The 12,410-nt window shown below is 35.3% G+C and overlaps 1 protein-coding gene across 1 annotated transcript in view; it reads left to right on the forward strand.

The window, feature by feature from the left end:
* Positions 1-677: 677 nt before the first annotated feature.
* The window catches only part of LOC120625769 (cardioacceleratory peptide receptor-like), a 34,685-nt gene continuing 22,952 nt past the window's right edge, over positions 678-12,410 (forward strand). The window contains exon 1 of the mRNA XM_039892968.1: positions 678-779. Coding sequence (XP_039748902.1) covers positions 678-779 — 102 coding nt within the window. The remainder of the gene's footprint in view (positions 780-12,410) is intronic.

Below are 12,410 nucleotides of genomic sequence, written 5' to 3' on the forward strand. Positions count from 1 at the left end.
TTATTATTTTCGTCCACTAACATTGTTGTAAAGGATGTTGTTCTGTAACCGAATATTTGTGGATGTAGGTACAATTTTTTATTACTAACATACTATTTTTATTCTATGCTATAAAAACGTAGGAAAAACGTAGAATAACATTGTACGAGAGGTGTAAGAGTTTATTTTTATCTAGGTTGTACTAAAAATATGATTTATAGTGTTTCCTATGGTAAATAAAATGTGAACATTCAAGCCCACTCACTGACATACAGATAAGAGTTCGAACTAATAACAAATCTCTGACGCAGTGGTCATGAATGAGGTCTTATGAGTCGCAGGTCTCTGATACGTCCCCGACAGAGGCAATTGAGAGTTTATTATTTCTTGAATTTCTCTGGTCACAGTTTTTAACCATTTTTGGAAAATACGCCGGATAATGTTGCTATCTGTCCGTAGATCCCTCCTAAAAATAAGCGTTGCAGTATTCTTTGACAATCTAGTTCATTGTTTGCTTGATTACGGCGTAAAGGAAGGACAAACAAACAAATCAACACACTATCACATTTTTAATATTAATAAGGATTATTCATTAAAATTACAAGCGTTTATTATAAGCCTCAATTTTCGGCACGCACCTCTATCCTTTTTGTTTGTTGAAAAATAAACCTAAAGAATGTTTCTTTTTTTACAGAAACATGGACCCCGAACTCACGCTCGAGCAGCTCGAAGAAGTGACGACCACCTTGCCTTTTCAAACAAATGCAACACAAAATCTCAATGTTTACTACTTTTACGATGTAAGTACATAAAACTGTTGTTTAACTTTTGCCCGTCTTTGAGTTCATGATTTTATGAAAATTTTACAGCAACAGTTAGTTTTCCCAGAATAAAAAGTTTATCTGCAGTTCACCATCCACCATCAGCCTTTCTTACAATTTGGTGCAGAAGCTGAACCGAATATAGGTAAAAGCAACCTAATAATTTGATCAAACCGACATCGTTTAGCTTTTATAGTATAATTATAAATTCAGCAATGAACTCGAACTGTTCTAATATAACTGACACTCCTCTAGCAGCTTTATATACTACCATCAGACGGCATCATCACACACAACGAGGTGAGATTTGGGGAAACTTTTTTTTTTAAGTAGTAGTTCAGTAGGTAATAATTGGCAGACTTAGCAGATGGAAAGTGGAAACAATGATATAAGCTTAATTTGCTATACTCCGCGAAAAGCAGGAAAATCTATGTGGTATAGTTTAAAAGTTCTTCTACCTCCCTGGCGTTACGGTGAGCGCTGCGTAATTAAATTGGTGGCCCCGGGTTCAAACCCCAGCAGGGGAAATTTGGGAATTTTAATTTCTGAATTTTCTCTGGTCTGGTCTGGTCTGGTGGGAGGCTTTGGCCGTGGCTAGTCACCACCCACCGACACAGACGAGCCGCTACGCGTTTTAGTTTCCGATAGGATGTCGCGGGGAAACCGATTAAGAGAATGACTACCATACTTCCTAACAGGTAAGCTATGATACAGTCTAAGACTGCATCATAACCTCGAATCGCCGGTAAACCGAATCTTCGGTAATGTACTCTCTAGGCTAGAGAGTACATTACCGAAGATCTGTATTCCACTACAAGTTAGCTTTTGACTGCAATCTCATTTGGTGGAAAGTCACACACGCTTCTCTCCGACACTGACAATTGTTAACAATTATTCATTGTAAAATCAACATTTCCTTAGGATGCTCCGGTGTTAGAACGGAACGTGCGTGGAGAGTAAATTACCGAAGATAGATTATATAAATTAATTTAAAAAAAAAGGAATTATAAATTACACCGTACAGAGTACACCGTTTCGCAGAGTATAGCAAATTAAGCTTAAATTTTTTGCATATCATGGAATTCCGCAAAGTATCGCCCGCTTCTACCCAATATTTGGAAAGTGGACATCCTATAAACATAGCAGCACTTCCCAAGGCATGAAAAAACACGTATTACAAAGTCCCACTCTGTGACTATCAACCAGAGGTAGGTGCCTGTAATTACACCGGCAACCACGCTCTTCAGACCGGAACAGAGCATTGCTGGGGGTAGAAATAAGGATGACAGTAGTTCATTCTCTGACAAGTTCTGTCTCGAAAAGCACTACTGCAAATAAGTTGTAGTAAAACAAAACAAACAACATTGTAGCAACATGAGAGTCGATATGTTTCTCTCGTGTGAGAAAAGTGCCCTGAGCCCAGCAGTGGGATTGGCTCAGGATTATAGTGATGAAAAGTAGTTAATCTAAGTTCCTTTATAACTTAAACATACTCACGCGAAACCTATCTAAGCTTAAACCATACGCCTACACGTTTATTAGGTACAATTATAACGCGTGAAAGGTTTCAATCCAGTAATGGATGTTTCGGAGCTATCGTGGAAATGACGGACGCACGATAACATATCGCACGCCCACTATCAGACGAGTAGCCTTTTAATACTGTACGACACTCCTCTATACTACATAGATAAGGATTATTTTAATTACTGAAATGTAAAAGCTTCAATTTCGTGACGCGGCATTTTTCGATATAGGAGCCTTTATTAATTATTATGACCCAGATTTGAAATTTCAGTGAATGAAAATAGTTAAAAATATACATAAAATCTATAGTTTGGTTACTAAAGTGTTAAGATAAATATTAAGATCTAATTGAATGAATGAATTAATACACTTTTATTGTACACCAAGGAAAAAAATATAACAGAAAACGAGAAAACATAGGAAATTAGATAGAAGGTACAATTATAATCCTTATCGCTACATATCCATCCCTACCAGACTAGGCTAGGCTTTAGATGTAATATAATAAAATAAAATTATAATTCAAAATTGTTTTTATGACGTAGACGACCTTTTTAAATATGATGCTTAGACCTCAATTACATGATATCTTAATTATTAATTATCAATTATTAATAATAGTGTGACATTCAATTATTGTAAATCGAAATTATTGTTGTAATACAAATTCTATGATTATGATTTTTTTTTTAGTTCTAAGTTGACATTTTTATATATTTAAACCAATTGCAATAATACAATTTAATTTGGATATAAAAATTTAAATTAAGTAAAGCAATAAAAATAATTTCTACAAATTTTATTGCAATGCCCCGGCGGGACGTCATGTCTCTTATGTATGTACATAAAGCAATTAATAAACAATAAGATTGGTGGTGCGAAATGCCTTCTTATTTATATATTAAACACATACATATTATTTATATAAATTCAATACAACCATATGTACGATATTACTACAAATAAGAAAAACTTTGGCTTTGGCTTGGGCCTAATTCGATTTCCGGCACGGACTTTTAACAATTCAGAGTTATGAGCGTTTAACTGCGAAGGAAACATTCAACACAACTTCATAATGTTCTCAATGGCGTGTTATATCTACCAAACCGCACTTGGCCTCCCTTCTCATTCTGAGGGAGATTCGAACCCAGAAGTCGACTGGTAATGGGTTGACGGTGATGATCATTTAATACTGAAATAATTAGTTTTAGTTCTTCATTTGTGCTAAGACCCACTTTACAGTTATCTCCAAACGATTGCCGCTCTGAAGTGGACCTGCACTTCGTTCAAATTGGAGACTAAAGTAAAGTACCTTTGTGCCAGATTTTCAGTTTGTAGGTCATCGAAAAGTACCCTTAGATTTTATGGCAGATTGTGAGTGGGAACTTTAGCATGAAAACACGCTTTAAAGGCTATGTTACTAATGACATTCTTATTTATTATTACTAGTGGTCGCCCACTGCTCGAAATTCGACCATAATTAATTAAAACTATAACTTTTTGAACATTAATAAGGTTCTATTATCAAAGACTTACGTGATACTTCGCCAAGGCTACACTGTTAATTTGGCTGTATTTTTCAAATAAATTATAGTTCAAATAAGGATTTAAGAACAGTTTTTTTTAATCAAATGTATTTTTATGCATATTAAAAAAAAAACATTTAGCACTTCTTCTCATAATAAACTATTACAAATGTTACGCGCAAATTTCTTAAACAGGAGTACAAAGCTTTTGCGTCACGTATTAATAAAATAATTATATAGGTATAAGTATTATAATTGAGGAAATAAAAAAAAACCAAAAAAGCAGATATGTGAAGAATGAAAAAGGTAGCCTGTGCTGCCAACTGATTACTGCCATCTATTCTTTTAAAATAATATAGATATGTACTTTACCTACGGTATATTATATTCATATTTCAAGCTGTTTCTGAGATAATGGGCATTAATACACTGATAAACGGACGGACGGACAGACGTAAGGGTTTCGTTTGAAGTGGCTGATACGATACAGTCTTTAAAAATAATAGCTAATATGATAACAGGAAATATGCGTAGATATTTGTAATCGATTTTGCGGGCGGATTTAGTTACTGTTTAAATACTAAGGCATTCGGTGCAAACGGTGTTCGGTGATAACTAAAATGAGATACATTATTGCGAACAGTTGCGAGAACGTTAAGCCATTAATTCTGTACTGACACAGAATCTTACGAAGGATGGAGTTTAAAACAATCAACACGAGCATTGAATTAAAACCGTAACAATAAAGAACTCGACACATTTACTTGAGTAAGCGCCACTCGACCAACGCTACTTTACAGCGACGCGAGGTAAGGAAAATCATAGACATGTTGGCTTTTAATTCTTTTTGTAATAATTGACGTAAACACACCCATGGTAACTCGTAAACCGTCGCCCTAAACCGAGCAAAACTTCAACGGCATACAAGAAGCTCGTTCTGCAACAGGCCACTCTGTGTCCATAAATTTTAGGCGTAGGTGTTAAGCCTCATGGGCCTTTAATTACATAGGCACAACATTTCTCCTTAGCGGCAGAAATAAACATGGCGATAGTACTTTCCCGGTTGAGCTGTGTCACAAAAAGCTCTGCTTCTCCTAATAATTTAATTTAAAAAGAAAATATTCTAATTCTACCTGCATTATGTTAAGGTGACGTTTATAAATAAATGTTTTATGTGCTCCTTTGCTTTAAATTCTACATTAAAAATTCTGAAACAGTTAGCTTGTTGCCAACATGTAAACAAACAATGTTCTAATAACCACTAAACTATATCAGCATAGCACTCCACTGCTCTTATTTTCCATTCTTTCTGCGCACAAGTTTTACTTAACAGACAGCCCATTTCTTACTGCTCGGTATCTGTATGAATTGAAAAAAGAACACTGCCATTCACACGCGTGAAATTTATATTGTTTTATTATCACACAGATACATACATAGACATTTGTGTCAATAATCTATAATATCTTTTTTTTTTTTTTAAAGTTTTATTTCTTGTAACATGGCTTCATTAATTACGCGTATTAGGAACATCATAATTCTTTATCTTCTTAAAATGGACATTAACCAGCACCTCCTAACTTATGGGTATTAGTAGTGTTTCTTAGTCATAGTGTGTTTCGACTCGAATTAACATAAATTTTTAATCATTCGGTGTGTGGCGTTTTGTAAATATGCCTCCAGCCTTATAATATTTGGCACGCACTCGTCGTTTATCAAGTCAATTTGCAGTATTCGATTTGAGCCGACAAAGCGTGAAGAACTGTCAATATCATAAAATTTATGTAACCGCATACAATGCGCGATTGCGTATTGGATCGTTATAGTTGAGTTACAAATTTTACCCGATTGTTTTTGCGAAAACTGCGGATGTAAATTACAAGTAGGTCTTCTGCGTATAATTCAGATAACTAAATTTGTTTCTTCCAAATAAGGAAGGAGGAGGGGTAGTGACAACTGTATTCAGGTCTAACGTCAGCATACGGCATATCACAATATAAGAACTAAAAAAACATTTTGATCAATGCTTCATTCTTTGAATACGCCTCGCACACACTCTCATTATCGAAAATATTTCAATTAATGTCAATAATAATTCGTGTGTGCCTCAGAATCGTAGACTTGTTTAGAGCTTAAATTCATGATCCTAAACAGCCTTTCACTCTCCTTACGAATTGGACTAACAAGTAACAGAGATTTTTCAAATCAATAGGTAGTTCTAGAGTTTAGTGCGTTCAAAGAAACCAGAAAACAAATTCTTCAACGTTATATTTAAAAAGGAAACCCTATATTCACATTTTACAGCATAGCAAATTATAAACTAAAATATCAAACTACCTGAACTTATAGCTAACTTTAATCAGAACTTCTTTAATCAATTCAGCCCTAACCTACTCTCCTGTTTCCCGCCATTTTTGATGTCCTTTCTTTTTAATCTGGGTTCTTATGATTTTGAATTTCCAATCCAACTTATATCGACCACAGATTATGCATAATTTTGCCCAGACTGAACGAACACACCTTTTTTTTAAACCAAACAAAAACACAAAGGAAGATGTGCTAACATTTATATACGAGTAGATGGTGCTAGTTATTTGTATCTTCACCCACATATTAAATTGGTAAATCATCCATGCCTTGTGATTCCGTTGCTGCAAGACTCAAGGACAAACTACAAAGCATACTTGCATTTATAATACATAATAAGGATTTAGTTAATTGGCTTCTCGGTGGCGACGACAAGACGCAAACGCAATTTCAATTATTCTCACAGCAATTAAAGATCCGTCTTAACCTTGTTTGTAAGTGTCACTAAAGATGTAATAGAAATGAAGTCAAAATGGCGGCCTTGGCAGAACTTTTCGGATAGCAAAAAAAAGACGGTATGCCTGTATTTTGTCCTTATTGCTTTAGTGGCTTAAGATAAATAAATATCTAGTTTAATAAATAGCTTACGGCTGCAAAACCAAACAGGGACATATTAATATGTTACATAACAAATTTATTTATTACTGATGAAATAATTAGAGACAGAGTTTACTTTAATTTTAGCTAAGTTACATAGCAACTGTATCACAGTTACGATATGAATGTAAACGTTTGTGAAGGTGTGGGATATACTAAAAGTAAGCTCATCAGATTTGAAATTTTATACTAAGGCCTTGGCAATCGACACAAAATTTGCCTTTTTAAATATTTTATGGCGCGCCTTTGTCCGTCTGCACATACACACATATAGTATAGAGCTACATCAAACTAAACTGACTTGCGACCAACTAAAATAATGTACCAAATCTAACGAGGAGACTTCGATGATCCAGATCGTCATAACCAACTCTGTTGTTACGTGCCCCACAAGACAATAACCTCCATCCACGGACGGACGGATGGACAGATTGATCCGTGAATTGTTGAGATACTCTGAGAATATTGAATGACCTTTACTTAAATATTCGCAGAGTATCACTATAGTACACTTTATTAATATAATGTCTTTTATAATGTCTTTTGTCTCATAGTTATCCTTAAATAAAGTGTTAGTGGGCCTAACAAGAGGTACTAATGTAGATGTACCAACAAGATGTAAAATAAATAAATCATAGAGCACGAATTTCAACTTGGAAACTATACGTTATATTAGATACAACGTCGTCGTTTATCAAAGCTGTTTTCGATTTAGAGCAGCGAAAGCGAGCCTGTCAATACAATTGAATTTATGAAGAATTAAATTTTCCAGTTGTCTGGGAATTTATGCCGCCGCATAAATTATGTAGCGTCCATTATTTCATGGTTATAAATTTTCGTCACACGTAATATCATGTTTAAATGATGCTTTTGGTTACATATTTTACTTACTTAAATAATAGCTCGTTACCGTCTATATGTTTTACAACAGATACATATACAACATACTACAAACAGGAAACAAAATATATATATATATATTTGTATTTATAATTGTATCTATTTTTTTAATCGTACTTACCGAAACAAACAGATGAAGTATGTTTACGTTCACATTTTCATCATCATCATCATATCAATCCATTGAAGTCTGGACTTAAGTCACTTCTAGGGAGTTTCAAGAGCCGGGGTCAGCATATACCGGTTCGGGCTCTGAAACCCACTTCAACTTCGACACTCGTTGAGCTACGTCGGTAACACAATTCTCTTCATTTCTGATTTGATCCTGTAGGGATACTCAATAGCTCTCTCCATCGCTATATAATTTCCTATGCATAATACGACATGACGAACGTCCACTGCAATAAAATTTACATGTAATATAGTTTACACTTTATTGTACACCTCAAAAGTCTTAAGACCCAAATTTACAAATTTATGATATATAAATTTACAAAAAAACAAATGTTGAGATGTACAAGAGACGTCTTATCGTTAAAGAGCGATCTCTCGAGGACCAACTTAAAGCTAAGCTAAGGAAGTAATTAAATAGTTACACAGTGGTAGTAGATCTAAAATCCAAATTAAATTCTAAAATCGATATGTTAGGTATTAACTAATACTTTAACCTTGAAAAAGATAGTATATTCCACTGCTACCAGCTGAAATCAATTAATTGAGATTGCTTTAAAAGCACAATGACTTTGTTTACTTTTTTGACACTAAAACTAAGTGTTTGCATGGATTTTAGCCAAATTGGTTCGCAACTGCTCTAGCACTTAGTAACGTTTATAATTTAATTGATATTCCAATATTTATGAGGACAGCATTATAGGTATGCGGTTACAAAAATAGGAGTTATATAGTATGCTATGTGTAGTAACTTCTACGATAAGCATCGCAAAAGATTAAACCCCAATTTCTAGAACGATTTTTCTAGAACTTTGACAGTTTCTGCTGTAAAGTTTACGTTTTTTTGCGGGCATTAAAATTTACCGCTTGGAAAGTACTAGTGCACTTTGCCGAAGAAAATTCAATATCGAAATCTTTGAGAAAGTATAAGTAGTTTAAAAAGTGTTCTTTAAGCATAATAAGAAGGGTTTATCTTTACAATCTCGCAACATCTTGGCCTGCAAAATAGTAATTTCCTGTGAGATTAAATGTTCCTGTGGTTACGGAATATGTGTCTCCAGAACGCCTCATGTAAGATTTTTTATCCTTTCAGATCAGTTTCCCTGACTGATTTCAGCCACTCTGGTTATTGGTGACATTGGTTGACGGTGACATTTTCCCAACTATTTGGGAGATATTATAGTGCAAACGTGTTTACGCAAACTCAGTGCACTCTCTGTTAGCTTAACGTGCTCTCCGAAGCACGGGGAAAAAATCGGGAATCTTGCTATATTTCTTGTCTTAATTTTATAGGTTTTTTTTTTTTGGGCTAGGCGTTTGGACAGTCAGTCAGTAAGTCGTGAGTGAGTTTGAGGACATTTGTTTCCTTGAGTTAGATAATAAATTACAAGGTAGCAAATTAAGTAGGTAATATTGCCAGCCTATATAGTCGTTGTCTGCCGTATATTAAGTCATGGAGTTATTGGCTATCTCTATTCAAAAATTCGCCAAGATTGGCTAAGATGTGCAGCCTTGCTGTTACAAAATATATAAAGTAAAGGAAGTTTTCTTAAAAGCTCATTCAATGTGTGACAGTTTGTAATGAGTAATTTATTTGATTGAGTTTATAATTTTTTCAACGTTTTTCTTGTTTTAGGTTTAGTTTTTAGGATAAGAGCATCAACTTGCCATAAAATTAGCTGCCCAGTGAGACATTAACCCTGCTGTTCCTGGTTAAAGAGTGTCCAAGATGCTAGATGTATTTGCCAGAGGCGTGCACAGGGTTTTCATCAGGGTAGGCATAAAGCATAAGATGGCTAAAAAAAAACAAATTATAAAAGAGTTATATGAACAAAGTTGGGTAGGCAGTGCTGTTACATGTATGATGTGAATGCCATTAGTATTTGCCGAATATTATCAAGATTGCGGCGCGGTGCATTGGTATAATATTTTGCTTCGGCCTTTTTCGACCAAATTGGTGCAGGCCTCCTTCAAAATCATTTCAATCATTCAACTTCTTGCGACATTGAGCTATGTGGATCCAATTCGAATCGGCTACTTTCACGTCGTCCTTCCAGCGCATTTGTGTTTATCTCTGGGGGCGCTTTTCTCCTCATGGCTTCCATTCGAGGAGACGTTTGCACCAAGAGTTCTCCTTCCGAGCTATATGGCCGGCCCACGTCCATTTAAGATGCGCTACTTGTCTTGCTCCATCTGCAACTTTACTTTGATCTCGAAGCCATTCATTTGTTTTTTGGTCCCTAAGTGTCACGGCCACCAGTTTTCGCTCCACTGCCCTCTGTGCCACTTGCAACTTGCTGATGATTTCTCTGGTAAATACCGAGGTTTTGGCTACGTAAGTGAGCACTGGTAGGATGCACTGGTTGAAAATCTTTGCTTTTGGTTCTGTTGAGGTTTTCATCTTAAAAAAAAAGTCCAGTTTGGAGTAAGCCGCCCACGTGAGCCGTCGTCTGTGAATTTTAATTATTTTTGTTCTCCTTGCCCATCCTGGTCTCCTGCCCTAAATAGACATATATCCTTACTCGTTCTTACAACGAACAACGAACAAGTAAGGAACAAGTATAATACCAGTATCTATTGATATCAATAATGTAAGTTGCCCATTCACGATGCCTTTATTTTACTACACTTAAACGGTTAAAAACACAATACTGTGCATTAATATTTGTACTTTATCTCGCATTATAAATATTGTACAGATTAGGGAAGGAAGAGAAGGGAAGGGAAGGGAATGCCGATATAGTACAAAACGAGTCACCATGTAGCTATAGATTAAAAGGTTACCCGGTCAGTAAATATGTGGTTTAGGCCCTAATGAAAAAATATTTACTCTTCTTACGGGTAATTTAAATTTTACCTTTAAGAAATACAATAAAATAATGAATACCTACGATAAATATGTGAGCTATTCCGCAACGGTGTAGATACACCCAGATGATATTATTACCAAATGGCAAATGGTTATAATACGAATGTGCATTAATTAAGTGTGCGGAAAAGCTAAAATAATTCTTAGGTAGGTAGGTAATCCAGGTAGAAATTATTATTATAATTTCTAAACCAAAAGCCTCTTATCATAATTTTCACAACAAATTGTTAAAAATGAATAAGCTAGTTTTCCTTGTTTTTGTTTCATCATCCGAAGTTCAGAGTTTACAACTGATAATAGAAATTTCCAACTCCACATTACTTATATAAGTACAGTGTAATGTAGGTTACGGGCTATTTTGTTACACAGTTATAATGTGGGGAATGATGCTTGAACTAGATAAAACCTGTGCCTCAAGCCACCAGGCCCTTTCCCCAAAAAAAAAGTATACGAAAATGAATATAGTTTTAGTAATGTTATAATTACAAATATTCGATAATATTTTAATTAAAGTATGAGTAACTTTAATGTTTAATTTTATAAACAATAATAAAAAAGTTAAGAGCTTTAACGAACGCTGCCACATGTTCGTGTTACTAACTGATCAAAGAAATTTGGTCCAGATTTAATATGCGCTCTGAGGCATAATGGAAAACTTCAATTTCCTGTCTCTGGGCTGGTACTCAGAATTTGTTGGCTTAAAGTCCCAATATCCAACATTTTTTGGCCCGACCCGGAAATTTAATGCAGTAACTCGTGATACGCTGTAGTCATGCGCTGGAAGGTTTTGACGACCTGAGGTGCAGCAGTGAGCGCTGTCTGTGGGACGTCCCGGGTTTGATTCTTGGCAGGGGCGATTTGGAAATTTATAATTTATAATTTTTTTCTGGTTTGGCCTTCGTGGGAAGGCTTTAGCCGTGGCTAGTTACCACCCTACCGAAAAAAACGTGCCGCTATGCGATATAACGTTCCGGTACGTTGTCGCGTAGAAACTTTCTATGGGAATGGGTTTAACAAAACTGCTATACTTCTAACAGATTAGCCCTCTACCATCTAGGACCGCAACATCACTAACCAAGTTAGATTGCACACAAGGGCTAACTTATAGCAAGTGTTTTCCATCAAAGTGGCACTTTTCTACAGAGTTGTTATTATTTTGATTACTAATAAATACAACTTTTCACAACTATAGGGCCATTCTCATAGTTGTGAAAACTTGTAAGGGTATTTTCGGCGCGCTGTACAACTATAGTGAAAATGTCAATTACGAAAATAATCACTGTCAATGTCAGTCAACTTTGCGTCACCTGTCAATGTAACTCGTCACACAAAATAATGTAATATCATTCACTTCGCAAATACAACCTTCGCTGAGGTCGCGTTTTTTATTCACTCAAACCTGCAAAAAGAAAAGAAAAAGAAGACTCTGGTCTGCCTATTGGGCCCTATGGTGTGTCCAATCTAAGGATTGAACAGGTATAATCATATGTAGGTTCATTGCGTATTGTTAATGTACCCCGTACATTAGCAATACGCTCAAGTCCTGTTGTGGTACTCAAACGGCATTAAGATTCTTCTTGGTAATAAGTTATAGAAGCCGTAGCGGAAGCGTCAAATGAAAAATCCAAACTAATTATAGTTCATCAATAGCTT

This window comes from Pararge aegeria, chromosome 8 (genome assembly GCF_905163445.1).
Source record: "Pararge aegeria chromosome 8, ilParAegt1.1, whole genome shotgun sequence".
NCBI lineage: Eukaryota > Metazoa > Arthropoda > Insecta > Lepidoptera > Nymphalidae > Pararge > Pararge aegeria.